This window comes from Trichosurus vulpecula, chromosome 6, assembly GCF_011100635.1.
Source record: "Trichosurus vulpecula isolate mTriVul1 chromosome 6, mTriVul1.pri, whole genome shotgun sequence".
NCBI lineage: Eukaryota > Metazoa > Chordata > Mammalia > Diprotodontia > Phalangeridae > Trichosurus > Trichosurus vulpecula.
The window spans coordinates 5,137,917-5,154,935 of record NC_050578.1 but is presented as its reverse complement, the minus strand read 5'-3'; the positions used below and the strand labels follow the sequence as shown (position 1 = coordinate 5,154,935).

The 17,019-nt window shown below is 42.9% G+C and overlaps 1 protein-coding gene across 3 annotated transcripts in view; it reads right to left on the bottom strand.

Annotated features, from left to right (window-relative positions):
- NRG1 (neuregulin 1) overlaps positions 1-17,019 on the bottom strand; it is an 836,141-nt gene that overhangs the window by 41,941 nt on the left and 777,181 nt on the right. For all 3 annotated transcript variants that reach the window (XM_036764409.1, XM_036764410.1, XM_036764411.1), the window contains one exon: positions 1,167-1,296. In XM_036764409.1, coding sequence (XP_036620304.1) covers positions 1,167-1,296 — 130 coding nt within the window. The remainder of the gene's footprint in view (positions 1-1,166; positions 1,297-17,019) is intronic.

The following is a 17,019-nucleotide window of genomic DNA, read 5'->3' as shown; positions in this document are numbered from 1 at the left end:
TTTCTTCATTTCCCTCCATTTGCTTGTGACCTAAGATGGGCAGCTCTGCATGGAATGGTACCCAGCATGCACCTAATGCTTTGAGCCATTTGGATCAATACTTCTCCCTATGACTTAACAAATGATCGCCCTTCAAGTGACCAAATGTGTAGAAATATCTAGACATTTTCTTTAGCTTCCTGAGGCACTGCCTGTCTCAAGACACAACCTTCTAATTAGCTAATATTTACTGGGGGGATGAGGATAGACTATGTCATCCTGCATTCCAAACAGGAATTGAAGATTCCAAATGTAGCCCAGAACTATTTCTAAAACAAGTCTACAAGTTTGTGATTCTATTTAAAATGCATACTATATGCATGGAATTAAATTAAATTAAATGTAAACAACAGCTAAGTGAGCTTAATTGTCCATATTGATGTTTCATGTTGTGTCTAATAAAGCATTTAATTAAAAAGTGTGTGGCTCAATGAAATCTCTGAAATCTCTTGTTCCGTATTTTCATAGGTGAAGTGTTAAGAATAAATGATATATGTCCTTCCCTTATGAGAAGATGCTTTTACAAGGGGGCATTCATTAACCCTCTTAGATAATTGAAATGCTAATAAAAAGGAGTTGGTAAATAACCTTTGACAGGACATAAGATGTGCAGTACTCAATGGACTTCTGAAAGCTAGCCTCTCAGCATGACCAACCTTTGAAATTGACCCATGCATTAGAATTCCCTGTAAGATTATTATTATCCAACTTGGAAATTTGAAGGCTAGTGAAAATGTTGTCTTAGTGATATACATCTTGGCAGGAGTGTAGTATTCTAGCCATGCCACAAACATCACCTGCGATGAAGCATGGCCAGTGGCACTGAGCTTATTTCACACACTGGACAAAAAATATGGCACTATGGATCCCATGCTTTGGTCCTCTGGGGACTCTTCATCCTCGTGTAAACACAAAGTGCCAACCAGAAGGGAAGAAATAACACAGCCTGTCCAAAAGGACTGGGGAAATGTCTGCCAGACGAAAGAATGTTTGCCTAAAGCCCTTTAAACCATATGACCAAGTTGGTACAAGCAACTGCAAAACACAATACTCATTGCAAAGAAGGGAGCTCCTTTAGCAGCAGGGACTGTGAAGGGAGGCTTGAAAAGAAGGATGCAGGATCTTACTTGCATGAGTATCTGGAGGGGTTTGATGGATCCTTGACTATGAAGCACTCTCCTCCATTCACGCAGAAAGTCTTATCCTTCTCAGCACATTTGACCAGATGGCTTGTTCCAGCTGTGGAGGTTGAGGTGGCTGGATGGGAGACAAAAGAGGAGGAAAAACTCACTTTCCTCACCACAATCAGTCTTCTTGTTTTATTTCTATGGAATGGAAGTTAGTAATTAAAAAAAAAATCTGGTACTTTCCTGGTCTTCCTTGGATAGTGAGAAAGGGAAGTGCAAAATTTCTTGGTACAGTTAATGTGAATAGAAGAACTAGACCAAACACTGTCCTACCTAACTTGATGACTAGCAACATCTCTCCAAGATGCCTTCTCTGACACTGAACCCACCCTGGTGCAGATCCTCATCACCTCACATCTGGATTATTGCAATAGCTGCTGGGGGCGGGGGGTCTGCCTCCCTCGAGTCTCTTCCCATTCCAATCCAACCGGAAGTGATTTTCCTAAAGCACAGGTCCGAAGATCGTACCAACTACTCAGTAAACTCCAGTGGCTCTCTATTGCCTTGTGGATCAAATTCAAAATGCCCTATTTGACATTCAAATCTCCTCATAACCTAGCCCTCACACCTTACTGCTCATCATGCATTGCTGACACTGGCCTCCTTGGTGTTCCACAAATGATACACCCGATGATTTAGCTCCAGACATTTTTCTTGGGCTGTCCTCCATGCCTGGAATCCTTTCCCTCTTCTGCTCTGACTACTGACCTCCCCGGCTTCCTTGACATGCCCACTAAAATTCCATCTGCTAGAATAAATCTTCTCCTACCGCTCTTGATTCCAGTGCCTTCCCTCTGTTAATTACTTCCTATTTATCTTGTGTATAGTTTGCTTTATACATATTTCCTTACATGTTGTCTCCCCCATTAGACTGTCAGCTCCTTGAGGGCAGGGACTGGCTTTTGCCTCTGTTTGTATCCTGAGTACTCATCACAGTGGCTGGCATGTGGCAGATGTTCAATGAATGTTTGTTGATTGACTCTTGTTACTATCATTTAATGACTTGCCCATGGTTGGAGTGGAAGTATTTGTTAGAAGAAGGACTTGAGCCCAGAGGAAGAGGAAAGGATCTTTTTCTTAAGGTGAATGAACAGTGTCTGATTTACAAATAGGATCAGGTCAGAACTTCAAGTATCGGTAAAAAGTTTCGTGAAACAAAAAGCCTTTCCCCAAATGGAAAAACAGAGCACTGCCTTGTAAAGTAGCAAACAGCACTGGAGTCATTTCCTCAGGAACTTTGGGGAGGGCATCCATGTCTAGAGCAGGGGTTGGGCTGGATGCTGACAATGGGCCCTTCTAGTGATTCCCTCAGCTGATGAACTAAGCTTCAAATAATTAATCATTTACATCCATTTCGGTGGAAATACTGCAGTTGGTTTTGTCCTAACTTCATGGTTGCCTTTGGTTCTCTATGCTGCATGTGACTACATCATGCTGGGAATGGACTGCCCAGCTGCTGCCATCCCATCGAAGGTGGGGCACATCACTGTAACAGCCACTCCCTAACCCACCACTCTGGCCAAGCCTATAAGCATTCACACACTTCACTTCTACTGCATTCTGGAGTTGGACCAATGAGAGCCATTAACCAGCCAATCAAACCAAAACGAATTACTTAAAACACCAAAAGGGACGAAGAGTCGGACACGACTGAAATGACTGAACAACCACCTTCCTGACTCAAAACCTAGCCCTTGATCCATTCTACCTTGATATCACTCATTTACTAATCTGAGAAATGCCATGCTAAAAGCAAAAGAAAACACTCCTCATTGTCCAGTGTGTACCCACTATTCCAGTTGTTAGCTTTCTAAATATTTTCCTGCCTCCCAGGCTAGTTCTAGGGAGGTCACAGAAAGAAAAGTGGCCTAGGAATATGGAACCCAAGCTCAAAGCTTAACTCAATCATTTGTAGTTTGCAAAACCAGGGTTGATGAATTTCACTTCTCTGCAGCTTTCTCCTCAGCTGGTAAATGGGGTTGTACCACTACCGTGTGGTAAGTCTTACAGCGCTCAGGAAATGGGAGTTGTCCCTCTTGTTCTGAGTTCCCAGTACTTCTGGTCTCTTTGTTTGGCTGCAATCTCTCTCTCTGTTTCCTTTTTCTTTAATTCTTACTCCATATTCTACTTCTTATTTATGGGTATGACTTCTAACCTGGCTTCCTTCTCCCACACTAGCCTTGCTAATTGTGCTTAAGTATGGCTTCCAGTGCTCCTGTCTGCCTAGACCACATGATTCATAGGCCGCATAGTCATCCCTAGGATTACCTAAGACTTAAATTTTCTTCTTTCAGTTCATTTTTTGGGTCCATTTTTACTGCTCTTACCCCTTGCACTGAAACTGAGAAGGAAAGGGAGGAAAGCAAACTTTACTATTGGTTAACATAGGATAAAGATTTTGATGGAAAAGGAAAAATGAAATCAAAGTTAGAAATGTGAAGGTGTTGGTAGTGGTGGCTGAGGAGTGTGTATAGGATTATTTGTAGATTTCAAAGCAGCCCGAGATTCCCATTATAACATTCATTTGCAAATGGTTCCATGGGTTATTTTTTGTGCTTTGTTGCATGTATCTTACAAAAGTAATCCAGTCTCTAAAAACATGAAACAAAAATGGTAAAGGACATAGTGGGGGTGGAGAGGGGAATGGAATTTGTATAGGTTGGTCTGTAAACTCCTGGGACAGAAAATATTTCTGTAATAACGCATACCATTACAATCTCCCTGTCTAAAGATTCATCTTTCTAAGTGCTGCAAATTGCATGTTTATTCATTCTTACCAAATATTAGAAAGGGAAAGTTTCAGGTTCAGTCACCTATTTGACAGAGTCAACTATGGATATTCTTCCATGGGATTAAAAAAAAAACAACCCGCTCCATGTAGTTTGCATTCCATTAGCACTTGCTCCCTATGATGGAGGGTGAATGGGTCATAGCATCATAGATTTAGAGCTGGAAGGAACCTTGGGCATAGGTTGAGTCCTTGTAATTCATTCTTGGTCTAGGAAAAGGCATTTAATACCCAGTAACCACATGGTTTAGCATACATGACAGGCTGCTTGGCTATTTTTTTCATGGCTCAGTAGTAAGTGCTGTATATCTCTTTCAGAACAAACTTTGTTTTAGCAGAGTACAAAAATAAATACTCCATATAAATCATACAGACCAGCTGTGTACAGGAAAGAGACACATTGGGCCTATTTTTCATGTTCTTTCCAACTATTTTAAGAATAGCATCATATTGGCCAAGAAAGAGGAATGTTTTTTTTTAAATGGGAAGAGCATGAAGGGTACTTTCTAACCCTTTGAAATCAGACTATCTTTATCATGATTCCTAGTGGAAAACAGTTTGTTATGAAGCACTGATGTGTAACTCCCTTCCTTCTTTCAGACAGAGCTCAGACTATGCCTGGGTTCACAGAACCTTTGACAGTGAACTGAGGAACATTTGGTGAAAACAAAGCCAGAGCTTTCTCCAGCAGCATGCTTCCTGTCGGCTACAGGCCGATCCAGGTTGATCATAGAATCAGAAAGCAACTGTGAACCTCCAACTAAAGCCAGGGGTGCACTATAAGATTCCAGGAATTCAGGACCAGTTGCTAAGGTGAGGGACATGGTATCATTGCAGGTCACTTCTGGCTACGGATAGTGACGTGTGGGCTTTTCAGGTTTCTACCAGGATCCTTTCTACTTCTTGCAGTTTGGCACAGTGAAAAATCAAATCAGGCCTATTGCTTTTCAGGTGCTATCCCTTCTCTGCCTCAAACATGCATGCTATAAGGCAAAATTGCCTCCAATTGCATTTTCAGGGAGATCACAGACCTGGACAATCCAAGGTCTTTGTCTTCTCCCTTCTTTTAATTCTTTTTTTTTTATTTGTTGCTTTCTGCTTTACCTTCTTTTAATTCCTTTTGGAAACATCGTCTGCCTCTGAGGGAGAACCATCACTATGGACATACCAGAGGGAGGCCAAGAAGACATTCATTAGTAAAATCTAGGTGACAGTTAAGAAAACTGGGCTCATTCAATCCATAAAGATCATGCTCGCCATGTTACCTCCACATTCTGAAACTGCTTTTCTATGACAAGTACATTCATACTTTGGGAGGTCCTCATTTCCCCCTCCTTGCTTCCCTGGTTTCCTTCCTCCTCTGCTAAAATCCCATCTTCTCCAACAAGCTTCTCCCAATCCCCTTTAATGCTCATGTCTTCCTGTGCTTGGTTATCACCAATCTATTCTTTATATCCTATATGTATGTACCTGTTAAATGTTGCCCCTCCCCCTGTTAGACTGAGCTCCTAGATAGCAGAGACTGTCTTCCAGCTTTTTGTGTGTCTCCAGGGTCTGGCACATAGGAAACACGTCATGAATGCTGGTTGACCAACTAACTGACTGTGTTACCTTGAGACAAGTAATATCTATTTTAAAATTTAATTTGTCTTTCCATTCCAAGTGTCTAACACAGTGCCTTGCACACAATAGAGTCTTCATAAATGCTTATAGGATTGAACTGAATAGGAAACTGAGAATATAAGGTTATAAGAAAGGATCTTTTGGATAATATAATTCAGGGGTTTTAAACAAATCCATGAACTTTTTTTAATGGATATATGTCTTTCAATATGAATTTTTTTTCTTTAATTCTATATATTTTATTTTATGCAATTAAAAACATTCTGAGAAGGGGTCCTTAAGCTGATCAAAGTAGCCCGTGACAGAAGAACAGATTAAGAACCCCTGGTCTGGTTCAATCATCAACTTTTCACAATGGGAAACTGAGGCCTAGATGGGTGAAATGATTTATTTGCCCAGATCACAGATATGGCAGGAACAATGTCTCAGGTGGCCTTGCCAGATAAGCAGGGCCTGATCTTCTTCACCCAGCGTATGTCCGAGTTAGTTGTTTTGTTTTTAGTTTTGGTTTTTTTCGTACTGAAACTATCCTCCAAATCAAATTGGTCCATGAGACTGAAGCTCAAACCACAGACAGAGTCCTGGGGGCCCAAGGACATGTCCGTGGCTCAGATGTCAGGACCTCTTCCCCTTTGCACAGGATACCTATACAGTCAACACAGAAGCAGGAAAGCCAGACTCAACACAATCAAGGATATATCCTCCTGGAGTATCCTTTCTAGGCTATGACTAGTAGACCTTCTTTTGTTAATTGCTCAATGGTCTAAGATTCTAATACTGAATGCATACCATTGGATCAGCCTGAATCAGGCTGATTTGCAACAGAGAGCTAAGCTGGGCTTCCAAACCAGATCTTCCAATTCCAAACCCAAAGCTCACACTGCCATAGTGCCTTCCTTACTTCCGCATTTTCATTATGTTTCCTGCCTTTTTGAAAATTACTAAGACAGCTTTACTTGGCATGTTTGGAGCTCATAGCAAGACTGGGGAAAATTCAGTTGTACATGGAATGGATTTGACAAATGGCATCTCCCTAGATCTACTGACTTGTCTAGTTATAGGATATAGGTCTGCATCATGGTGAAATTAGGAGTCCAACCTCAGTCTAGTGTGTAAGAAAATAATGGTGGGGGAGGGTGGCAGGCATATAGTCAATATAGCATGGGAAAGGGACATCTTGAATAAGCAGGAAGTAGTGAATGACAGGGAATTGCTTCATGATCAGGTGGAGATTCCACTCAGGGAACACAGTGGACCCAAAGTATAATGTAAAAATTATTAGATGTGGCCATGGAGTGGAAGGACGAGGAATAGTGACTGGGGAAATGGGATAAAGGGAAGAGGAAGGGAAGAAGGCCACCTGCCTGGATGTGGGGTGCTGCTGAACATCTAAGGTACCTCTAAGGACCAACAAAACTCTGCTAGTCTCTGAGTGCACAATGGGCCACATGCCCAGAGGTCAAATACAACTACAGAAAAACCTGTATCACAAAAGCTCAGATTACTCCATGCCTCAGGGGCCATCATTACCAGAGTGGGTGAGAACTCATGAACTCTAAGTTTTAGACCAGGATTTGGGTTGCCAGGGGACAACCCAATGCAATGACTCTGGATGGAAATGAAAGAAGAAGCCCATGCTACACATGCTCCAAACACTCAGAGCAACCTTGGATCCCTCTATACCATGGATAAACTAAGGTGAATACCGACAACCAGAGGACATTCATTTCATTGGAGCACTTGTATTCATTGATTCATTCATTTACTCATTCAACCATGTTTATTGAGAACTGATGAAATCTTGGCTAGGCATTGAACTCATCTGTGATCCAGGAAGCATCCCACTCTGTGGGCCTGCTGCCATTGGACTGTGAGCTAGCAAGCCTGATGTTGCCATGATTTATGACTATGACTCTTTTGCTTTAGAGAAATTCTTTACCTTGTTTTGCTCTTTGGAAGGAGAGCCACTGCACATTTGAGAGAAAATGTGGTATAATGGGGGTGGGGGGGAGAGGTGGGAACAACTAGTTGGCACTGCAATGGATAGAGTGCTATATCTGAAGTCAGGAAGACTCTTCTTCCTGAGTTCAAATCTGGCCTCAGACACTTACTAACTGTGTGACCCTGGGCAAGTCACTTAACCCTGTTTACCTCCATTTCCTAATCTGTAAAATGAGCTGGAGAAAGAAATGGCAAACCATTCCAATATCTCTGCCAAGAAAACCCCAAATGGGGTCCCAAAGAGTCAGAAATGATTGAAAAATGAATGAACAAAGTTGCATAATTGATAGACCACTGGACTGAGTCAGCCAGACCATGGGTTTAAATCTCACTCTTGACACTTACAAGCTCTGTGACTCTGGGCAAGTCACAAGCTCTGTGAGAAGTTTCCTCATCTGGAAATTGAGGAGAAAAGTATCCTTAATACCCACCTCACAGGGTTTCTGTGAGGGTCAAATAAGACAATGAGCTTAATGTACTTGGGAACCTGTGAGTGATAATACCAGTTATGATTATGATCACCATGAATGTCTGACCCTCTGCTAGAAGACCCGCCATACTAATTCCAAATGGAATCACAAACCTATGGAGCCAGCCTGATTGCAGCAGCTGCATTGGGGTTTTTGGGGTAATTTTCATTTGCAACTCTCTGCTCTGCTTAGAAGTTAAAATAGAAGGGGACGGAGCCAAGACGCAGCTGGAAAGTGGGGACTAGCATGAGTTCCCCACCGAGTCCCTCCAAAAACCTATAAAAAATGGCTCTGAACCAATTCTGGAACTGCAGAACCCACAAAACAGCAGAGGGAAGCAGGGCTCCAGCCCAGGACAGCCTGGATGGTCTCTGGGTGAGGTCTATCCCACACGGAGCTGGGAGCTGGGAGCGGAGCAGAGCAGAGCCCAGCATGAGCAGCGTGGAGCAACCAGACCAGGAGCTGGCCCTAGGACCCTGAATCAGTGAGCTGCGGCAGTTACCAGACTTCTCAACCCACAAACACCAAAGACAGTGGAGAATGTTAGAGGGAAAAGCTGCAGGAGTGGAAGGAGTTCCAGGTTCGGCCACCGCCCCCAGGGCAGCTGCAGCTGCAGTTGCTTCCAGCCCCAGGCCCACCTGGTAGGAGGAATTAAGTGGCGAATCAGAGCAGGAGTGTACAGCCTGCTGAAGATCTAAGCCCAGTCTGGGTTGGGGGTTTTTGGGGAAGGAGGAGTGCTGGCGTGGCAGAGCTGGCACATCCCCCCCAAACGTGGAACATAGAATTCTTTAGTCTACAAGCAGTCATACTGGGCTGAAAAACTCAAGGGTCAAGTTAGTTGGTTGGGAATATGGCCAGGCAGTGAAAATGCACCCAGATTCAGTCTCAGACTTTGGATTCTTTCTTTGGTGACAAAGAAGACCAAAACATGCAGCCTAAAGAAGTCAACGAAGTGCAAGAGCCTACATGAAAAGCCTCCAAGAAAAACATAAACTGGTCCCAGGCCACGGAAGAGCTCAAAAAGGATTTGGAAAAGCATGTTAGAGAAGTAGAGGAAAAATTGGGAAGAGAAATGAGAAGGATGCGAGAAAACCATGAAAAACAAGTCAATGACTTGCTAAAGGAGACCCAAAAAAATACTGAAAAATACACTGAAGAAAACAACACCTTAAAAATAGACTAACTCAAATAGCAAAAGAGCTCCAAAAAGCCAATGAGGAGAAGAATGCCTTGAAAGGCAGAATTAGCCAAATGGAAAAGGAGGTCCAAAAGACCACTGAAGAATATACTACCTTAAAAATTAGATTGGAGCAAGTGGAAGCTAGTGACTTTGTGAGAAATCAACATATTATAAAACAGAACCAAAGGAATGAAAAAATGGAAGACAATGTGAAATATCTCCTTGGAAAAACCACTGACCTGGAAAATAGATCCTGGAGAGATAATTTAAAAATTATTGGACTACCTGAAAGCCATGATCAAAAAAAGAGCCTAGATATCATCTTTCAAGAAATTATCAAGGAGAACTGCCCTGATATTCTAGAGCCACAGGGCAAAATAGAAATTGAAAGAATCTACCGATTGCCTCCTCAAATAGATCCCAAAAAGAAATCTCCTAGGAATATTGTTGCCAAATTCCAGAGCTACCAGATCAAGGAGAAAGTACTGCAAGCAGCCAGAAAGAAACAATTTGACTATTGTGGGAACACAATCAGAATAACCCAAGATCTGGCAGCTTCTACATTAAGAGATCGAACGGCTTGGAATGCGATATTCCAGAGGTCAATGGAGCTAGGATTAAAACTTAGAATCACCTACCCAGCAAAACTGAGTATCATGCTCCAAGGCAAAATATGGACTTTCAATAAAATAGAGGACTTGCAAGCTTTCTTAGTGAAAAGACCAGAGCTGAATAGAAAATTTGACTTTCAAACACAAGAACCAAGAGAAGCATAAAAAGGTAATCAAGAAAAAGAACAAGAAAAAGAAATTGCGAGGGACTTACTAAAGTTGAACTGTTTTGTTTACATTCCCACATGGGAAGATGATGTGTTTGATTCATGAGACCTCAGTATTAGGGTAGCTGAAGGGAATATATATATATATATATATATATATATATATATATATATATATATGTTTCTGTATATATAAGTGAATGTGTATGTATGTATATATGTATGTGTGTGTGTGTGTGTATATATATATATATTTTTATATATATATATATATATATATAGAGAGAGAGAGAGAGAGAGAGAGAGAGAGAGAGAAAGCAGACACAGGGTGAGTTGAAGATGAAGGGAAGATATCTAAAAGAAATAAAATCAAATTAAGGGATGAGAAAGGAATATATTGAGAGAGGGAGAAAGGGAGAGATAGAATGGGGTGGATTATCTCACATAAAGGCGGCAAGAGGAAGCAGTTCTGTGGGAGGAGGGGAGAGGGCAGGTGAGGGAGGAATGAGTGAATCTTGCTCTCATCAGATTTGGCCTGAGGAGGGAATACCATACATACTCAATTGGGTATCTTACCCCACAGGAAAGAAGAGGGAAGAAGATAAAAAAGGGGGGGATGACAGAGGGGAGGGCAGATGGGGGTGGAGGTAATCAAAACAAACACTTTGGAAAGGGGACAGGGTCAAGGGAGAAAATTCAATAAAGGGGGATGGGTTGGGAAGGAGCAAAATATAGTTAGTCTTACACAACATGAGTATTGTGGAAGGGTTATACATAATGATACACATGTGGCCTATGTTGAATTGCTTGACGTCTTGGGAGGGTGGGTGGGGAGGGAAGAGGGGAGAGAATTTGGAACTCAAAGTTTTAAAAACAGATGTTCAAAAACAAAAAAAAAGTTTTTGCATACAACTAGAAAATAAGATACACAGGCAATAGGGCGTAGAAATTTATCTTGCCCTACAAGAAAGGAAGGGAAAAGGGGATGGGAGGGGAGTGGGGTCACAGAAGGGAGGGCTGAATGGGGAACAGGGTAACCAGAATATATGCCATCTTGGAGTGGGGGGAGGATAGAAATGGGGAGAAAATTTGTAATTCAAACTCTTGTAAAAATCAATGCTGAAAACTAAATATGTTAAATAAATAAATTAAAACAAAAAGAAGTTAAAATAGAAGACCTTAAGCATACTGGAAACATTAACAAAATCTGAAGTATGCAATGATCGACTCTGATTCCTCTAGGTCACTCAAGTGAAAAGACACTTAAAAGATATGTTCTGATTTGGGTTAGAATGTGCTTAAAAAGAGAAGATTGGAGAAAATCAAGAAGCTTCCACATGTACTAAGTTTGCACTTGTACATGAGAACATTTTAAATCTCCCAGCCCTGCCTAATTTGTAGATTAGAGAAATTAAACTTCCTTCTTTCACAGCCAAAAGCTATCTCCCACAGTGACTGAAGACCTCCAAAGCTACTCCAGGTTTCTGGCCATTTCTACCAAACACAACTCAAAAGAACAATGCCTGCCAAAGGTCTGGCTTTCTTCGCTTTTGGTGTGCTTGCTTTCAAGAGTCCTCGCCTTATTGGTATGGCAGACAGCCGTAGAACCATTCCCCCAGCACCAGTCCCTGAAAATCAGGCACTGGATCCTGTGACAATGAGCTGTGGCCAGTTTTGCAGTGTGTCTGGGCCCCTGGGTCCAAGAGCTTGAACTCTGTCATCCTGACTGGGATGGATTCTCACCCACATGGCTCATGATCACTTACAGAATGCAACTGAATGGATCTGAGGAAAAGTTACCCAAACAGTAGCCTATGACACTTTAGTCTGAATTGGATAGTTCTATATTTCTACGCACAAGCTATGCACTATCCCTACCCAATTGTCACAAGCTTTCTTGGTAGCTTACCTTCAAGATCTGTAGTGACTATGCGTTCTGACACAGGGAAATGCATGTTGGCTTGATCTCTGGTATCTCTTAATAGAGAAAATGACCCAACTGGTCTGTTTCCTTGGGATACAGAGCCGCCAAGGATGCTGGGGAGGACCAGTGGCAAAATTCACACAGGATACACGGTGAGTTCCCTTCTTATGCAGCTCTGCAGCGGTAACCTTCAAGCCCAACCGAGGATCCTCAGCTTTGTCTGCTGCCTGGTTCCTTCAGATGCCAGCAGGACTTGGGTCACCCAGAATGACAGAGTGATCAGGCCTCCAGAGGACAGGAAATAGAGTGCCAGGCTCAAAGCCACGGAAGAAAGAATGCTCTGTCTGCTGGCCTGTGGCCCGGCAGGCAGGAACAAAATGCCTTGCCTTGCAGAATTACAAAGAAGAATCCTTGACTTCTTCCCAAAAGGAAGAGCTGATGGGAGGAGGAAAGGCAGCTCTGGTAGAGTGTGGGCTCCCTGAGTCAACACTGCTATTTAAAGCAGCAGCCTTGGTCACCAGACCTTAACATCACTAATCTCTGAGGAGGAAAGGACAGAAGGTACACTTCCAGGCCAGTATCCCAACTGAGAGCCTTCTCCACATGGAGCATGAAGGAAAAGCATTCTCTAGGCAGAATGCTTCTCTCCACAGGTGAAGACACTCTGGCGGATGACAAGAAGCAAGTACTCACACCAGGCCACCAAACATGCCCTCCCTCTGCACAATCCTGGCTCCTCTCTCCTGACTAGCTGTGGCACTGGAGACAGATCCCTCTCTGAGCTTCGCTTCCTTTAGCTGTCAAACGGGATACCAAGACCCAGCCTGTCTGCCATATAGAGCACAGCAGGAGAAGGATCCATGGGCATAAAGGAAATGAAAACCTTTGGCAAACTGACAACGTAAACTATTAGCAGGGACTATGAGCTTTAAAAAGATACAATTGCATCCCAGTATAGCTGGTTTCCTTTGTAATCCTACGTATTTCATTTTACGCATTTAACAACATGATTATTAGAAGGCATCCACAGGCCTCACCAGGCTACCCCAAGGGGGACACGAGACACAAAATTTGGAGAACCCCTTTGTTAGAGGTTGGCTATTAGCAATATAGGCAACTAGAATAGGCAACTAGCACAATGGACAGAACGTGGGGCCTGGAGTCAGGAAGATTCATCTTCCTGCATCCAAATCTGGCCTCAGACACTTACTAGCTGTGTGACCCTAGGCAAGTCACTTGACACTGTTTGCTTCAGTTTCCGCATCTGTAAAATGAGCTGGAGAAGGAAATGGCCAGCCAGTACAGCATCTTTGCCAAGAAAAGCCCACATGGGGTCACAAAGAATCAGACATTACTGAAACAACTGAATGTTAATGAAGTACCTGGATGAAATGATCCCAAGGGCATCTTACAACTCCCTATTTATGATTGATCTTTACTTCCTGAGTTTCCTACTTTCTCAGGTGAAGGCCTAGGTTTCTTTTAATGTCCTTTTTCAGATCAAGGAGTTCTGGCTTGATGAGTTCAAATCAATTCCTTTCTTCCACTTTCTCCTCTATAAAACAAAGGGATTAGGGGCAGCTAGGTGGCACAGTGAGTAGATCACTGGCCTTGGAGTTAGGAGGACCTGAGTTCAAATCCAGCCTCAGACACTTGACATGCTTATTAGCTATGTGACTTTAGGTAAGTCACTTAACCGCAATTGCCCTGCCTTCCCCCCTCAACAAATAAAATAACATAACCTAAAAGGATGAGACAATTTCTGAGGACTCTTCAAACCCTGCATTTCAGTGGGTACCCCTGGTTCATATTTGGTCCTTAATCTTCTGTCTCATGGAATCACCAATGGTTTCCCATTGCGTCCCCAAAACAAAGGCATCTCTGATTGCTTGCTTGACCACATTTCCAAAGACCAAAGAAAGTATGAGTAAGTATGTTGAGGCAAATTATTTACATCTTTCATAGGACCAACAAATATTTATCAAGTATCTGTGTTCAGGACCCTGTGCTAGGCATAGTGTGGGATAAGAAGTGGATGGGGTCTGGCCTTAACCATTTACACTCTAGATGGGAAATTGAATGCCAAAGTTGTCTTTGTATCCCAGCCTAGCACCATGCTTGACATATAGAAGGCACCTGAAAAATACTTTCTGAGTGAAAATCATTTGGATTGGGTTACAAAGGGATTCATTGAGAACCTGACATTAAATCTCAGGACCCACAACATCATTTGTGAAATAGCCATTATTTGATTTAATTTTTTTATAATTTATTATTTATTTTTAACTTTTTTTTTAAATTGAATTCTAAAGCTCCTACCCCACTCATTGAAAAGGCAATCAATCGTATTAATTATAGGTGTGAAATCAGATAAAACATATATTAGCCATGGCACAAAAACACAGGAAAAATAAAGAAAGTAAAGAAATATGCTTCAATTTGCACTTAGTTTATCAATTCTTTCTCTGGAGGTGGATCGCATCTTTCATCACGGGTCCTTTGGAATGGGCATGGATTATTGTATTGATCAGAGTAGCTAGGTCTTTCATAGCAGATCATATTCTCATATTGTTGTTACTGTATACAATGCTCTCCTGGTTCTGCTCACTCTACTTTGCATCAGTTCACATACTTCTTCTCATGTTTTCTGATAAAATCCTGCTCATCACTTATCATAGACAATAGTATTTTCCATGAAACAGCCTTTACTTGAGAGAGAAATAGAGCGGAAGATATGTCTGGCTCTCTGGGGACTCAGAGAGGGATCACAGATGAAGAGAGAGCTTCTTGGAGGCAGGAGGGCCAATGCGTGAAAAGACAGGGAGGGTCATCCAGAAATGTCCTTGGCTCTCGTCTCTTCAGCAGCCTAGCTCCCCTCCTCCCACACTTGGGAGACACCTTTAACCAGGAAGAGAGCCCGACACGTGATTGCTCCGAAGCCATTGCTGCTCCCTGTGTGAAAGGCAGACCAAGAGGTTTACTCTGTTCTAAAAGTCATTAGAAATAAGCACCCAGTGGAAAACAGAAGCATTTTGGATTTGGAGCCGGAAAGAGGCTTAGGGGCTATTTAGTTTAAGACAGCTCATTATACAGATGGGGAAACTGAGACCCAGATAGAAAGTCTCAATTTGTCCTATTTAAGATGTTTAACCACTGGCTTCCGATAACTACACTAATATTTATTTAGTCACCAAGAATTCATTAGGTGCTTACCAAGACAATGGCTAAGTCATCCTCATCACCACCACCACTCACATTTATATAGCATTTTAAAGTCTGCAAAGCATTTCACACATCTTATCTTATTTTACCCTCACTACAATCCTGAGATATGAGTGCTCTTGTTATCCCCATTTCACAGGTGAAGAAACTGAGGCAGGCAAAGAGTAATTTGTCAAGAGTTTCACAGTTAGAAAGTATGAGGAAGAATTTGAACTCAGAGCTTCTTGACTCTAAGTCCAGCTCTCCAGGTGTTGTGCCATATGTGCTAATCACTGTGCAACATGCTGGGGATACAGAGAACAGGGTGGTGTAATGCAGAGAAAGCTCTCTCCCTCTCTCCCTGTCTCCCTCCACTCCCTTTCTCTCTATCTGCCTCTCTCCCCTTCTCTGTCTCTGCCTCTCTTCTGTCTCTCTTCCTCCCCCTTTGTCTTTCTCTCCCTCCCCTTCTCTTTCTCTATCCCTATCTTTCTCTCTCTCCTTCCCTCTCCCTGCCCCCCACAACAACACCCCCACCCCACCCCAGCCCCTTTCTGCCAACCCTGCAACCTCACAGATGATCAGCACATCGGGGAAGTACTCTTACTCAGGAGGAAATGAGTTGCGATGTGTGGTTTCTAGATAAAATCCTTTTGGTGCCTTGTTCGGAGAAACTGTAATATGCAAAACTGGATCTGAATCTACACAGGAAATTGGCCATGGGTTTTGGCCTTTCTGAACTGCAGAAATCACTTCACATTGTAGCAGGCTAATGTCAGTCCAGTCTTTCTGCTGACTTTGTGTCTCCCATATCAACACTCGAAGATGCTGGTGGATCACTGTCCTCTTTGCAGAATGGCTACCTTGGGGCAGAATTTAGGTGTGCCCCTGGCTAGCCCAGCCCCCAGAAGAAACTGGTGCAAAATGGGGGGAGGGAGAAGAGCCATAAATAGTGACAAGAACTGGCCTAACTGATGTTTTGCCTTATTCAAGGCTCCTATTTTCCCATGGTTCCCAGGAGCTCCTTGCTCCCACGTTTCTGGCTGCACAGTCCAATCCCCATTGTGAAGTTCTAAGTTCTAGTGAATGAGTGAAGTTCTAAGAACTAAGTGAAGTTCTAATCACTAGAACTTTAAAAGCTCCAATACAAGATGCTATGCAACTAAAGAATGGAGGAGAACCCTCATTTTTAGGCCAACTTCTCTAAGTGAAGTTCCCATGTCACTAGTCTGGACATGCCTACAACAAAGTGGAGGCATCCAGGTGTATACATGGGGTACTGCCCCATGAATTTGACCTTGGACCAGGCTTTGTTTCCACGAACCAGAACCACAGAAAGGGAGGGATAGTATGGAATTATACATTGGCCCTGAACCAAAGGGACACCAGTCCCCTGAAGGGACTCCCTGCTCTGGAAGTGGCTTCAGTGACCAGCTCACCAACAAATGCACACCTAGGCTGCATTACAATCCATATGAAGAGAGGGAAGCCACTACCTCCCAAGGTAGCCTACTGCACTCTGGGACAGCTCCAATCTTTGTTGAGTTTTTCCTGACAAAACTGAATTGGCTTCATTCCAACTTCTTGGTCCTCTTCCCAGTGCAGCACTTCAGGTGCCCAAAGACAGCCATCATTTCCTCCCACTCAAAGACTCTCTGTTTCAAGAAGCCCTTGACTATTTCATGGCAGGACTCTCCTCCCAAATCTCACTGGAGTGGAGTGGGTGGGCAGGCACAGGCATTGGGTGAAGTAGAGAACACGAATGTACTAGGAGAGAAGGCCAGCAGTCAGTTACTAAGCTGCCAAACCATCATCAGAAGGGAGCTCTTTG